The sequence below is a fragment of the Geospiza fortis genome, unplaced genomic scaffold (assembly GCF_000277835.1).
Source record: "Geospiza fortis unplaced genomic scaffold, GeoFor_1.0 scaffold289, whole genome shotgun sequence".
Classification (NCBI taxonomy): Eukaryota; Metazoa; Chordata; class Aves; order Passeriformes; family Thraupidae; genus Geospiza; species Geospiza fortis.
In genome coordinates, this window is record NW_005054478.1 from 1,109,365 (window position 1) to 1,124,574 (window position 15,210).

The 15,210-nt window shown below is 53.8% G+C and overlaps 2 protein-coding genes across 2 annotated transcripts in view; one reads left to right on the plus strand and one right to left on the minus strand.

The window, feature by feature from the left end:
* SMAP2 (small ArfGAP2) overlaps positions 1-1,260 on the plus strand; it is a 23,251-nt gene extending 21,991 nt beyond the window's left edge. Inside the window, exon 10 of the mRNA XM_014310034.2 lies at positions 96-1,260. Within this exon, the coding sequence (XP_014165509.1) occupies positions 96-233 (138 nt within the window). The 3' untranslated portion in view covers positions 234-1,260. The remainder of the gene's footprint in view (positions 1-95) is intronic.
* An 8,983-nt stretch (positions 1,261-10,243) lies between these two features.
* RIMS3 (regulating synaptic membrane exocytosis 3) overlaps positions 10,244-15,210 on the minus strand; it is a 5,677-nt gene continuing 710 nt past the window's right edge. The window contains 5 exon segments of the mRNA XM_014310037.2: positions 10,244-10,675; positions 11,645-11,784; positions 11,882-12,012; positions 13,535-13,639; positions 13,724-13,865. Coding sequence (XP_014165512.1) covers positions 10,463-10,675; positions 11,645-11,784; positions 11,882-12,012; positions 13,535-13,639; positions 13,724-13,865 — 731 coding nt within the window. The 3' untranslated portion in view covers positions 10,244-10,462.

The following is a 15,210-nucleotide window of genomic DNA, read 5'->3' on the forward strand; positions in this document are numbered from 1 at the left end:
AGCCACCCCCTGCTCCCCTCGAGGGCTCTGCTGTTTTTGGGAGCCGTGGGCCCTGTCCAGGCCCATCCCTGACCTCTCTCCTGTCCCGTTTGCAGATGACCCAGCAGATGGCTGGGATGAACTTCTATGGAGCCAACGGGATGATGGGCTATGGACAGTCCATGGGAGGAGGAGGAGGAGGAGGAGGAGCCCAGGGCAGCAACCCCTCCCTCAGCTCCCCGCTGTGGAAATGAGCCCTCGCTCGCACGCGACCATTTCTGCCTTTGTTCTGTTCTCCAAACCTGCTCCATGAGACATTCAGGGTTTTTTGCTTTCAGGTTTTGGCGGTGGGGGGGGGATGACACCCAGCCCAACCTGAATATTTGGGTTTTTTTTCCATCCCTGAGCTCCATCTCTGCCTTTTCCACTGTCACAGCCACGGGGACAGCTGGGTGGCCACGCCACGAGCTCAGCCCCGTCCTCAGCACAGTCAATGCACACAGGGGAGGGGAAACCTCCCTGCACAAAGCTCCACCAGAGCTCCTGGGTAGCACTCGATGCCCTGCTGGGCACCTGGGCACAGGTGGGACTGGGAAATCTGGACTGAATCCTGCCCAGAAAGCTGGGATTTCTCACTTCGACTTGCAGTGTTAGATTTTTTTTTTTTTTTTTTTTTTGGGGGGGGGGTGGTGGGGAACCTCGTTTGGTGCTGAGGAACCGGATTGAAGCCGAGCCCAGGGGCAAGCAAGCCTTGCTACCTCCTCCCTCGAGGGGAGCTCTCCCTGCTCCCACCCTCCTTGGAACCAAAGTCCTTGGGAAAAGCCCCTCTCCCACCCACCCTGAGCAAGCAGGAATCTCGCCCAGAGTGGGGGCAAAGCCGATGGAATGTGACAAACTTGCACTCCAGAGCGAATCTTCTGGCTGGTGTTAAGATTCAATGGAATTTCACTCTTAACAATCTTAACCAGAGTTAATTCTCCGGGGGCCCAGAGCCCTGTGCAAGTTTTCTTAACGCTTTTAAAAATTATTCTGACATCCTAATTTATACTTTTTTTCATGTTATTTTTTCTGGTTTTTGTTTCGTTCTTGTTGTCGTTGTTCCTGTGTAAAATCCTGGTTCCTCCCTTTCCTGGCTCGCTTGGGACATTTTAATCTTAGGCAGATTTCTTTTCTCATCTCCAGTAGAACCCAAAACTGCTTCAAAAATTCAGCAAGAAGTCGGACTTGTGGTCTGCTCTCTCCTGTGGATATGTAAATTCCCAAATAAAACATTGCAGTGGACTCCTCTGGTGCTGGTGGTCACTCCAGGAGTAGGAATTTAGGGAATTTCATCCCAAAAATCAGCCCAAGTTCCCTCTGGTTTTGGGCTGTGTCCCAAATGCCAGGGAGCTGAGGGAGCTCAGCCAGGCCTGGAAGAATCCAAAGTTGACACTTTTATATACAAACCCCTCGGCTTTGGGATGGGGGGGAAGGTGGAGCAGAATTCCTGCAGCTGCTGGGATTATTTCATTCCAGCTCTCATTCCGTTATTCCAACCATTTTAAACTCGGGTTTGACAAAACCTCGTCCAAAAATGCGAAGGAGCAGGGAAAATCAGAGAATTCCAGGATGGTTTGGGTGCCATTCCATTCACCCCCTGCTCCTTTCCCCATCCCAGATTTCTCCTTTGGGCACTTCCCAGCCAGAGCTTCCCTGGGAATTCCATCCCAGCCCCTCCTCAGCCTCACAGGGAGGGATTTCATCCCAAAAATCCCACCCAACCCTGCCTATTCCCATTTTTCCTGTCCCTCCCCATTTTTCCTGGGAGGGGATTTGGGAACCTGGGAGGTTTTGGGGTCTTTTATTCATTATGGGATTTCTTTCCTCAATTCAAACCTGCTTTTTCCAGGAAAAAAAAAAGAAATATGTTTTATTCCATTCCCTTCTTTCCCAGAGTATCCACGAGAGGTTGTGGGATGATTTTTTTTTTAATTTTTTGGGGGGAAAAACTCAACTGAAGCACAAGCAAAAAGTTTTCAAGCTGGCTTTAATCATCTCCACTTGCTGCCCCAATACTGTACATGCAAAGCCAATTAAAAGGTGAATAATTCAGCTTTTCCTCCCTTTGTTTTGTTGGTTTTTTTTTTTTTCTGGGGAGGAAAACGTCAGGAATATTTTACAAAACAACGTGCGCCCTCAGAGCCGTCAGTCCCGCAGATAGAAACCACAAAAATACAAGAGTTTGACATTTAAGAAAGGACCACGCACACATAGAAAACGGGACAGGACACAGGTAGAAAATTCCATTTGCTCGTTTTTGTTTTTTTGTTTTTTTTTTTTTGAAATATTCCCACTTTTCTGTAGCCATCCCAAACCCATCCCCTGCTCTTGGATGTGGGACTGGGGCTCCAAGGATGCTCCAGGTCCCCCCTGCCCGGTGATTTTTGGGGAGGGTGGAGATGTGGAATGGGAGGAATCTGTCATTAAACCCAGTTTAGCATAAATTGTTAAATTATGCTTCCAGAAATCCCAAAAATCTGCTCCCAGAAACCCTGAAATATCCAAGGAAAATCTTCCCCTGGCTCTCCCTTCCCCCTCAGCTGCCACTTTCTCATTCAGTGCCAATTAACTCGTGGTTAATTAAGCTCTGACACTTCCCCCCTCTCCCAGTGATCCCTTTCCATGCAAATTTTGGGCGATTTGAGGGATTTTCAAATCCTTGTGGGGTTTTGCACTCTAACCCCCATCCCTCCTTTCAGCCTCGGCTTCCAAGGGTTTGGAATTTCTGGCAGAGCTCTGGGAGCATCTCCTTGCCTTTAATCCCTCATCATTCCCACCCTTTTCTTCCCTTTTATTTTATTTTTAATGGACCCAAACCAGTCTGGAATTCCACAATTCCCTTTTATTCCCCCTTAAACTTTTTAGGGGGAAGCTGGGTTGAAAGATCCCTAATTCTGGATAAAATCCCTTCCATTTGGAATGGAAATCCAGAATTTTTGGACGGGATAAACATTCCCAAACTTCACTTTGCCCACTCCCAAAAATCCACTGGAGTTTTCCCCCTCTGCTTTTGTTTCCCTGCTGCTGCTGCCAACCTGAATTCCAGGAGGAATTCCCGACTTTCTTTTCCCCTTTTAGGTGTAAACTTGAGGGATTAATGACAGATTCCAGAGTCCTGGATCATCCTGAACATTCCAGGGATGAATTCCGAGCTGGGGAGGAGGAGGAGGATGATGATGATGATGATGATGATGATGATGGGATGGGGAAGATTTCTCTCCTCTCATGAAAAGATCAAAGCCCTTTAAGAAAACAAGGCCACCAACTTCAAAGTGCTCTGAACATTCAGGGGCTCCCCCTTGGGATCGGGAATTCCTTTGGGATATTCCCTGGGGTGGGGTTTGTGCCCTTCCAAGGGCTTTGGAAAAGGATTTGTGCCCCTTCCAAAGGCTTTGGAAAGGGATTTGTGTCCCTCCAGGGGCTCTGGAAAGGGCTTTGGAAAGGGATTTGTGCCCTTCCAGGGGCTTGGAAAAGGATTTGTTCCCATCCAAAGGCATTGGAAAGGGATTTGTGCCCCTCCAAGGGATTTGGAGAGGGATTTGTGCCCTTCCAGGGGCTTTGGAAAAGGATTTGTGCCCCTCCAAGGGCATTGGAAAGGGTTTTTTGCCCCTCCAAGAGCTTTGGAGAGGGGTTTGTGCCCTTCCAGGGCCTTTGGAAAAGGATTTGTGCCCCTCCAAGGGCTTTGGAAAAGGATTTGTGCCCTTTCCAAAGGATTTGGAAAAGGATTTGTGCCCCTCCAAGGAATTTGGAGAGGGATTTGTGCCCTTCCAAAGGCATTGGAAAAGGATTTGTTCTCATCCAAAGGATTTGGAAAAGGATTTGTGCCCCTCCAAGAGCTTTGGAGAGGGATTTTTGCCCCTTCCAAGGGCTTTGTGCCCTTCCAAAGGCTTTGGAAAGGGATTTGTGCCCCTTCCAAGGGATTTGGAGAAGGATTTGTGCCCTCCCAAGGGTGGGAGCAGCGCTGGATTTTGGCGCCGAGCCCCTCGCCCACCCCTGGGAGGGTTTTGGGGGGCTCAGGGCAGCCCTGGGGGGGGCTGCTGGACAGGGAAGGTGGAAAAGGGGCACAGGGATCCCTCTGGATCATCCCTCCAAGCCCGGGATTCCCTTGCCTCGGGCTCAAATCCCAAAGGGAGCAGGGTTGGGAGTTGCCCACCCCGATCATGGATTGCTTTTCATTCCACAGGGAAACAAAACCAAAAATAAAAACAAAAAAAACCCCAAAAATAAAAAAAAAAAAAACCTGGATGTGGCCGAGTGCACAAGCTCTGGGTCGTAAAGGAATGGGAAAAGTGGGAAAAGGGAAGGATCCAAGGAAAAGGGAAGGATGAGGTAATAGCAACAAGCGGAGCTCCAGGCCCTGGGGGAGCACTGGGATCTCCTGGATTCTCCTGGATTCCTGGAGTCCATCCCGGTGTTCCTGAGGGCTGCTCGGGGCTCCCACAACGTGGAGGTTCCTCAGTCACCCAGACCAACACTCGGACACTTTTCTGTGTCTTTTTCAACCCAAAATCTTCCTCAGGTGAGCAGGATTGTCCCACCCCGGTCGCGGAGTGACCCCCAAAATTCCAACCCTGTTATTTGGGATGCTTTTTCTTTTTTTTCTTTTTTCCCCTAAAAAAGTCTTTCCTAAAAGTGATTTTCACACCTTTAACCAACCAGCCAAGGATTGGGAGGGGGTTCCTCCATGAAAAATAGAAATCCTGGCCTGTCCATGGAAGTGTCCCAGGATGGGGCTTGGAGCAGCCTCTGAGGGGCTGGAATTTGATGGATTTTCAGGTCTTCCCCACCCAAAGCAGCCTGGGATCTGTGGAGCAGAGGGCAAGGCTTCCAGTTGGAACATTGGGAAAGGCCTCGCTGCCCTCGGCACAGCAGGCTGCAAACCCTGCAGGGAATTCTCCAGATCCATCTGCAGCCCTGAAATCCCCAGGGAAAGCAGGGAGAGCTCTTCCCATCCACGAGGAAAAACACATCCAGCTTGGATTCAGGTCACAGTCCCTTGATCTGCACAATTCTGGTGTTTTCCAAACCAATCCAGGGGTTCCCACATCCAGGCATTTCCCATCCATCCAGAAAGAAACAGCTGAGTCAACTGGAAGAAAATATTTTCCACCTGGAAAAACATCCCTGGTGCAGTTTTTTTTTTGTGCCAGGAAAAATCCTTTCCTGCCCTGCTGGGTGGGATTGGTGAGTCCAGGTGGGAATGGTGGGATCCAGGCTGGATTTCCCAAGCTGTGGTGTCAGGCAGTGAACAGAAGGGATTCCCTGTCAGCCAAGGGAATCCTGATCCCATTCCTGAGGAATTCCTGGTCTGGGTGGAAGCAGGAGCTGGGAGCTCCTGGAGGAAAGGTTGGCACAGCTGGGAAAGGTGGAGAGAATTTTTTTCCCCCCCTCTCTGGTGCTCTGTGGCAGTAGGTTCAGGGAATTGCTGCTGGATTCCTCTGGATTTTGGGAAAACTCCAGCCAAACCTCCTCTCCCAGGTTTTCCAGCGTGCCTTGATGGTGATGAAACAGCAGCTGCCTTCTGGCTGATCCCAATTTCTTGGAAATTTTCCCTGGACTTCGGCAAATCTGGTCCATTCCAAACCAGGGATAACTCAGGCCTGGAATCTTGGAGTGTTCTCTGTGCTTTGTGTGAGTTTTGTCAGCTTTCAGAGGATGTTCCAGCATCACTCCAAGGTTTTTTGGTTTTTTTTTTTTGTCAAATCCATCCTCGTGATTCCAGCTGGGGGTTTGGATTTCAGTTCTGGCAGTGTCAGGTGGGGGCTGCTCCTCTCTGCCGGGGGCTGGGTGTGAAATGGGCTGCAAAACTGATGTAATTCCATATTCATTCCTCTTTCCAGGAAAAAAAAAAAAATCATCTCTGGCAAATCCAGTGATTCGGATTTCTTTTCTCGGTAGAAAATAGAGAAAACCGTCAAACTCTAAATTCCTTCCAGGGAATTTTGCAAAATCAATTTGCACATCAAAAAAAATGCCCTTTGTGAGAAAATATTCCCCCAGAGAAACAACAAAAAGCCAACCTTGGAGTGCAGGAATTTATCCTGGGATGGAGTTCCCTTCCTCGGGAGCTGGCACGGGGCTTCGTTTGAGATTTCTGGGCATCTGGGCCGTGTTTCTCTCCTTGTTTGAGGAAGGAAAACATCTGACACGAGCTCCTGGGGGCTGAGAAACGAGCAGCTGATGTCGCAACCCCAGCGCGGCACAGTCCCGGCTTCTCCCCCAGTCTGGGTTTCCCACACCAGTTTGAGGCGGGGAGCGGGTGGCAGCTCCTGGGGGACTGGGAGGGAAGGAGGGAATGTTTTCCTGGTTTTTGGTGCCATTTCACGGTGGTTCCACTTCTCCAGGAGCAGGAGGAACCCCTCCCATGGAGGGCTGCGCTTTGTCCTTGTCGCCCCCAACTCGCAAGAGCCAAAATCTTTGACTTTTCCTCATTCCCAGGCGGAATTTCGCTGTGATTTTTCCAGCAGAAAGCCAGGGAAGCTCATGCTGGCCCTGGGGAGTGTGTGGTGGCTCCCCCAGCTCATACTTGTGAGCCAAAATCTTTGGGTTTTCCTCATTCCCAGGTGGAATTTCACCAGAATTTTTCCAGCAGAAAACCAGGGATGGTTGTCGGGAGCACATGGTGGCTCCCCCAGCTCATCCTCATGAGCCAAAATCTCTGGGTTTTCCTCGTTCCCAGGTGGAATTTCACCGGGATTTTTCCAGCAGAAAGCCAAGGAAGCTCGTGCTGGCCCCGGTGGCCGCGCTCTGCTGCTTCCCCCGCTCCTGCTCCCATCAGGCAGGGCCGTGGGATGTTCCTGGGATGTTCCTGGCAGCCAGGACGGAGCAGGGAATGCGGGAATGCGGAGGGGGTGGGAAGCTGTGCCCACGCCAGCAGCACAAGGTCCCTGCTCAGCTCCCTGCTCTGCCCACGCTCCCGCTCCGTGCCCGGCACCATCCCACCGCAGCAGAGTTGGAGTTTTCCCGTCGGTGAAGCCGGAGGGAAGAGCAGTAGCTTGGAGGAGCAGGAAGCTTTTCCCTTTGGGATGCTTTCCCTCGTGGAGAGTCAAAGATCTGGCGCAGGTTGAGCCTCTTGGAATTCTGTTTGCCGTGATTCCCGTGCTGGCCTCACGGAATTGCTCCGTGCTCGGGAGGGGACATCGAGTCCAAGCCGTGGTTTGTTCCTGTCTCAGCACTCAGGGCACTGAGTTAAGTCCCCAAACCACCAGAGGTTCAGGACATCCCATATTCCAAGAGATCTCCATCCAGGAATTGCAGCTCACGCTCCTCTGAGGAGGAGGATTTCATCTTTCATCCTTCAGGGGGGGGAAAGGATGAACTTTTCCCCCATCCCGGCTCAGCAGGATCCAGACAATTCCCTTCTGGGTGGTTTGGAGTTGGCAAAGTCACAGCAGCAGCTCCGAGTCCCCGTCATGATGGCACCGAAGCTGTGGCAGTGCCAGGTGGATTGGCCACAGCACAGAGTCCTGCTGGCCACGGGTTTGGGGCTGTGGAATCCCAAGTGTGGCTTTGGAGACCCCAAAGTTGGGGTTTGGAGACCCGCAGATCTGGTTCGTAGACTCCCATGTTTGGGGATTTGTGGACCCCAAGATTTGGGGTTGTGGAACTTTGGGGTTTTGGAACCCCAGGTCTGGGTCGGTGGAACCCCAGTTTGGGTTGGTGGAACCCCAATTTTGGGCTTGTGGACCCCAAGATTTGGGGTTGTGGAACTTTGGGGTTATGGAACCCCAGGTCTAGGTTGGTGGAACCCCAGTTTGGGGCTTGTGGACCCCCAAGGTTTGGATTTATGAACCCTCAGGTTTGGATTTATGGTTCCCCAGATCTGGATTTGTGAACCCCCAATTTGGGGTTCTGGACCTCCAGATTTGGGTTGGTGGAACCCCAGATTTGAGGTTATGGAACACCAAGTTTGGGTTTTTGGGCCCCCAGAACTGGAGTTGTGCATCCCCAGAACTGGGGTCGTGGACCTCAAGGCTTGGATTTGTGAACCCTCAGGTTTGGGTTTGTGGACCCCCGGGATTTATGATTCCCCAGATTTGGATTTGTGGACCCCAGATTTGGGGTTGAGGACTCCCAGGTTTGGTTTTATGGAGCCCCAGGTTTGGGGTTGGGTTTGTGGAGGGAACAGCTTCATCCCAACAGTCTTTTCCTTCAGGTTTGGGTTTGTTCTGCTGCGGCTGAGCTGGTTCTTCATTCCCGGTGCCACCAGGAGAAGCCCAGGTGGGTTTGTTGTGCTCTGTGCATTGTGGAATTCCATATTTTGCCAAGAAAGAATCCTATAAAAACCCCCAGCCGTGCTGTGGGGTGCTTTGTGGTGAAGACTGAAGGTCAGAGCCAGCCCCATGAAATTCCCCATGAACCTCTTGTCCTCTTCCAGTCTCCTCATCTTTTGGCGTTGTCGGGATTTTGTTCCTTCTCTCTTGGGAGCTGATCCTTCAGGACAGTCATTGGATTTAGGAATATTTTATGAAGAAACCAAGAGTTTCTAGTGGTGTCTCCCCTGAGTAATTTCAGCAAATTTCAATAGGCACCTTCAAAAAAAGCTTCCGTTAATTCCCGGGTTTGCTACAAGAACTGGATCCCATCGGAGGGAACCAAAATGCTGCTTGGAAAAACAAACAGAACGAACGAAAAAAAAAAAAAACAAAAACGCTCACCCCGCTAAGGAACTCCTCTGTCTGCCCCCCGAATTCCAGAGCTGCTCTTGAGATGTCCCCCTGGAGAGAACCAGGGTCGGATTCTGCTCCTGCTTGGAATTCAAACACCCAGGAGGGCATCCCGGCTCTCCAGAAGGGTGTCCCAACCCCAAGGATGTCCCAGAGCTCGAGGGGAGCGTGCTGGGGCCTGGGAAGGGAATCCCAAAATCCGGGAAGGGAATCCCAGAGCTTGGGAATCCCAAAAAAAAAACCCCAAAAAATTGAGGGAGGGAAAGGAATCCCACACCTTGAGGAGGACAGCCTGGTCTGGAGGAGGAGGAGGTGGACATCCCAGGTCCAAGGAGGGCATCTCCAGGAGGGGATCCAAGATGTTGGGGAGGTCATCCCAGCCTCAGGGAAGGAATTCCAACTCCTGAGGAGGGAATCCCAGACTTTAAGCGTGGCATCCTACTCCAAGGAGGATATCCCAGACCCCAAGAAGGGAATGCCAACCTCAAGGAGAGCATTCCAGACCTCGAGGAGAACATCCCAGCCCCAAGCATGGGCAGACCCCAAGGAGGGACAGCCAGACCTCAAGAAGGACATCTGAGATCCGAGGAGTGCATTCCAGACCTCGAGGAGGACATCTCAGCTCCAAGGAGGACATTCTAGACCTCAAGGAGAACATCTCAGCTCCAAGGAGAACATCCCAGCTCCAAGGAGAGCATTCCAGACCTTGAGGAGAACATCTCAGCTCCAAGGAGGACATCTCAGCTCCACGGAGAGCATCCCAGCCCTCCAGCTGGGAAGGGAGGAGCTGGGAGGCAGCTGATCCACCAGGATCCTGGTGTTCCTGCTCTGCTGTGTCGCCTTCTTCCTCCTGCCACGAGGCATTCCCGGAGTTTGTCCTTTGGGTCTGGTTTTGGCCAGACACAAGGAGAAGCCCAGTGGACACCGAGGGGAGGCCAGCGCCCCTTTCCCTGTCCCCTCTTGCTTTGGCAATGGTCACAGGCTACATGCTCCCGGGAAAACCCAAAAAAAAAACCCCAAAAAATTGAGGGAAAAAAAAATTCAGAAAAAGGCAGGGAAATGGCCACCAAAAGTGCTGGGAAAGCGACCAAACGGGATGAGGCTGGCAGATGTTCCCGGTCCATCCGGAGTTCTCTTGGGTATTGCAGTGAATGTGTTGTTAGCACGTGGCAAAGCTACATAAGAGAAGATGCTACATTCCTTGGAAAACAAAAAAATAGTGCTGAGTCGGATCTGTTCTGAGTTCGGTGGGGTTTTCCCCTTGGAAAGCCACGTTTTCCTGGGAGGCAGGGAAAGGGAGGCCTCAAGAAGGGCGTTCCAGGTCCCAAAGAGGCCATCCCAGACCTCAAGAAGGGCGTTCCAGATCCCAAAGAGGCCATCCCAGACCTCGAGGAGAGCATCCCAAACTTGAGGAAACCATCCCAACCCCGAGGCAGGACAAAGGAACCTCATCCTCAGCCAGGCTGGGCTGCTCCCAGCAGGGTTGGGAGAGAGCTGGGAGCTCCCAGGACGAGCTCTGGAACAGTCTGGGCTCGTTGGCAGTCACAGCCCTCGGTGGGGAATTTTCACCTCTCCTTCCCCCCTGCCTCACACCCGGTCCTTGCTCCCTCTCCCTTCCCAGGGAGGGCATCCAGGGCAGATTTTTTTTTGTGGGGGAAGGAGATTGAAAATGTGAAAAAAAAAAAAGGGGGAAAAAAAAAAAAGAAGAAGGATATTTACAGCTCTCCACGACCAGTTCTGCAAGGTCTCCTTGGATGTCTCCTCGCCCATCCCAGCCTCTACGGGCAGGAGGGGCTGGTGGAGCTCTCCAGGGAGGACTGGGACAGGCGGCGGGTCAGGGGTCCGATGCTGGAGTCGGCCAGGGAGGAGGTTGGGAAGAGTTTGTACCAGCCCGAGACGGCGCTGGAGAGATCCAGCTCCTCCAGGATGATCTGGGCCATCCCCATGAAGCACTTGTGGTCCATGCGCCCGTAATCGCCCCAGACGATCACCTGCGGGCAGGGAAGGGGTGATGGAGCTGGGAGCTGCGGGGAAATCCTGCCCAGATGGAAAAACCCTGCTGGGGTCGGGCTTGAGGAGGTCTGAGGGACGGCAGGAAGGGCTCTGGGGATCCCTGGAATTGCTCCTCTCACCCTGTGAGGGTGGGGAGGTCCTGGCATGGGGCATTCCAGATCCCAAAGAGGGCATCCCAACCTCGAGGAGACCATCCCAACCTTGAGGAGACCATCCCAGCCTCAAGGAGAACATCCCAAACTTGAGGAAACCATCCCAACCCCAAGGAGAACCTCCCAACCCCAAGGAGAGCATCCCAACCCTAAGCAAGGCATCCCAGACTTTGAGGGGACCATCCCAGACCTCAAGAGCATTCCAGATCCCAAAAAGGCCATCCCAATCTCGAGGAGAGCATCCCAAACTTGAGGAAACCATCCCAACCCCACGGAAAGCATCCCAACCCCAAGCAGGGCATCCCAGACCTCCAGGAAAACGCCCTGGACCTCAAGGAGAACATCCCAACCTCAAGGAGATCATTCCAGACCTCAAGGAGAACTTCCCAACCCCAAGGAGAGCATCCCAACCCTAAGCAAGGCATCCCAGACCTTGAGGAGAACATCCCAGACCTCAAGAAGAACATCCCAACCCCGAGGAGAGCATCCCAACCCCAAGCAGGGCATTCTAGACCTTGAGAAGAACATCCCAGACCTCGAGGAGAACATCCCAACCCCAGGCATGGCATTCCAGACCCCAGGGAAGGCACCCAGACCTCAAGGAGAACATTCCAACCCCAAGGACAGCATCCCAGACATTGAGGAGAACATCCCAGACCTCAAGGAGAACATCCCAGCTCCAAGGAGGGCATTGCAGCCCACAGAAGCTCTGGCTGTGCCACCCCTGGCAGTGTCCAAGGAAAGGCTGGATGGGGCTCAGAGCCACCTGGGACAGGGGAAGGTGTCCCTGCCCACCTGCAGGACTTTGCCTTGGGGACTCTCCTCGAAGAGCAGAGGCTGCTGGTACGAGGGGTCGCAGGTTTTCTTCACCACCTTGGTCTTCTTCTTGGCCAGGCAGACGCCGTTCTCCAGCAGGTAAACCTTCACATAGGTGGCTGCCGTGGGAAACAGGGACAAGCAGGGACGTGGAGCAGGATCCTGGGATGACCCCAGCACGGCACCCAAACCCCCCCTCCCTCCACAGCCACCTACCAGGGATGCACTTGGAGCCCATCTTTGGGATGAGCCCCCTGGCCTGGATCACGTCCACCTCGAGCTGCCCGTTGCGGTCAGCCATGCCCACGTGGACATCTCCTGCAAGGGGGGACACGTCTGATGGTCACCTCCCCCTGGGGACAGCCACAGCCCCGTGTCCCCGTCACCAGTGGGATCTGGGCACCCCCATCCTCACACCCAACATCCCACTGGGTGCCTGGTTTGTTGGGAACTGGGGGCTCCATGGATGGGAAGGAGCGAGGAGAGATCGGGGTGGGAGCTCCTCCTCAGCTCCATCCCTGTCACTGGGATTTTATCCCTCATGGTGGGAATAAGGCTGGGATTTACCTAGGCTGGGTGATCCCCAGGAAAAGGAGAGGTTGGGACAGGAGGGATCAAGGGGCTAGGAACTCTGAGGGGGCCAACCACACCTTTCCCTTTTCCCCTTTCCCCTTTTCCCCTTTCTCTTTCCCCTTTCCCCTTTCCCTTTCCCTTTCCCTTTCCCTTTCCCTTTCCCTTTCCCTTTCCCTTTCCCTTTCCCTTTCCCTTTCCCTTTCCCTTTCCCTTTCCCTTTCCCTTTCCCTTTCCCTTTCCCTTTCCCTTTCCCTTTCCCTTTCCCTTTCCCTTTCCCTTTCCCTTTCCCTTTCCCTTTCCCTTTCCCTTTCCCTTTCCCTTTCCCTTTCCCTTTCCCTTTCCCTTTCCCTTTCCCTTTCCCTTTCCCTTTCCCTTTCCCTTTCCCTTTCCCTTTTCCCTTTTCCCTTCCCTGAATTTCCCTGAATTTCTCTCCTTCTGGGATTTATTCAGGACCAGCTCCCAGTACCACAGGGACAGAGGGGACGGGACAGGGGACACCGGGCATCTCTTCCCATTCCCAGCATCTCCAGCCCCGGCAGGATCAGGAGCCACCGTGGGGTTTGTCCCCAGCTGCTGCTGCTGGCTGGGGATTCAGACTTGGGGCACAACTGTTGATCCCCATTTGGGATTTCAGAAGGAAAAGAGGGACAGAAGGTGAGGGTTGGCTCCAGGATGCTCGAAAAGGAAGCCCAGGGACGAGGAAGCCTCGGGAAAAGGCAGAGCTGCTGCTTCCCAGGGATGCCCTGCCCTGAGCCCTGCTCCCCTGTGTCGCAGACAACTTTTATGGAAAATCCTTTCCTTAGGATTTTTCCTCCTGAGAAGCTGAGAGGCCTCAGGAACAAAATGTAAAAAATGATTATCTGCTGCTGTGGAATGCAACAGGCGCATCTGTGATTGGTCTCATGTGGTTGTTTCTAATTAATGGCCAACCACAGTCCAGCTGGCTCGGACTCTCTGAGACACAAGCCTTTGTTATCATTCTTTCTTTTTCTATTCTTAGCCAGCCTTCTGATGAAACCTTTTCTTCTATTCTTTTAGTATAGTTTTAATGTAATATATACCATAAAATAATCAATCAAGCCTTCTGAAACATGGAGTCAGATCCTCATCTCTTCCCCAGTCCGAAAACCCCTGCGAACACCATCACAGCCCTGCATGGGGCAGAGCAATCCCAAACATCCCGGGATGTGCTGAGGTGGAGCCTTGGGAATAAACACGCGGTCTCTTGGAATAAACACGCGGTCTCTTCCCCCCTTCCCTCCCTCGGGAGCCTCCCCGGCCGCTGCCCCTGCTCACCCGGTTGCCAGGGTCTGCCGCCCCACCAGCTGCCCCGGCCCCAGCCCGTCGAGGAAATCGCTGAACTGGCTCTCAGCTCCCAGCCGCGTGGTGGGGAAGATGAACCTGCAAAGGATTTTCATGGAGCATCCATCTGAATGAGGAGAGGGCTCCCGGCGGCCTCTCCCCGCTCCCTGCCCCGTTCCTTACGTGCCGTCGGAGCTGTTGCTGTTGGTGCTGCCGTCCGTGGACTCCCGGCTGCCCTGCCGGGTCACCCTGGTCCTCATCTCCACGGCGATGCCGGTCTCGGTGCTCCTGCGGATGGTGCTGCGCAGCTTTTTGGGGCCGCCCTCTGGAATCAGAGACGGGATCAGCTCCAGCTCCTGCCCCCAGCCCTTCCCTGCCTTCCTGCTTTCCATCGTTCCAGGGAGTTGTGCACCGTTCCCTGGGTGAATTCCCACGGGATCCTGCACGGACACAGCCCGGTGCGGCAGGAGAGGAGAGCCACGGGCTGGCTCCGTGTCCCCATGTCCCCGTGTCCCCATTCCATCTGCCACAGCCTCACTCTGTCCCAGTTTTGGATGGCTGAGGGTCCCCTCTGCAAATGAGACCTGCCCCACTCATCCCACAAGAGCTGGCACCGTCCATTGGCCTCCAAAGTCCCCGTGCCAGAGGGGACAGGAACCCACAGTGCCACAGCCACAACGCTCCTGATGTCCCCTTTCTCCATCGCCTTGTCCTCCAAAATCCCTGTCCCCATGCCGTGTGGGGACAACCTGCAATGCCACAGCACCAACGCTGCCTGATGTCCCCTTTCTCCACCCTCCCTGTGCCTCTGTCCCCGTGCCAGAGGGGACAACCCAAAATGTCACAGGTGTGGGCACAGCCCCAACACCACCTGATGTCCCCTTGGCCTCCAGAACCCCCCCGTGCCCATGTCCCTGTGCCAGAGGGGACAGCAACCTGCGGGTGTGGGCAGAACCCCAAAGTTTCCTGATGTCCCTGTCCCCATACCAGAGGGGACAACCCAAAATGTCACAGGTGTGGGCACAGCCCCAACACCACCTGCTGTCCCCTTGGCCTCCAGAACCGCCCCGTGCCCATGTCCCTGTGCCAGAGGGGACAGCAATCCACAATATCAGAGCCTCCTGATGTCCCCTTTCTCCATCCCCTTGTCCTCCAAAATCCCCGTGTCCCCCTGCCAGAGGGGACAACCTGCAATGCCACAGCACCAACGCTGCCTGATGTCCCCTGGGCTTCCAAAATCCCCGTGTCCCCATGCCAGAGGGGACAACAACCCTCAGTGGCACAGCCCCAATGCTCCTGATGTCCCCTTTCTCCATCCCCTTGTCCTCCAAAATCCCTGTCCCCCTGCCGGAGGGGACAATCCGCAGTGCCACAGGTGTGGGCGCAGCCCCAGCACCACCTGATGTCCCCTTTCCTCCACCCCCCTCCCCGCCACGTGTCCCCGGTGGTGGCAGATGGCAGCAGGAGGAGGAGGAGGGTGGCATGAGCCCTGGCACTGTCCTCAGGCCCTGCTGTGTGACCATGTGTGAGTGGTGGCATCGCCAGCTTTGTCCTGCTCGCTCAGGGCTGTCCCCACACAAGGGTTTGCCCAGTCCTGGCAGCTCCCTGGAACAGCCTTAAAATGAAGGGAAAAATTAACTGGGCAGTGATTGAAGCTGTTAGAATTATAA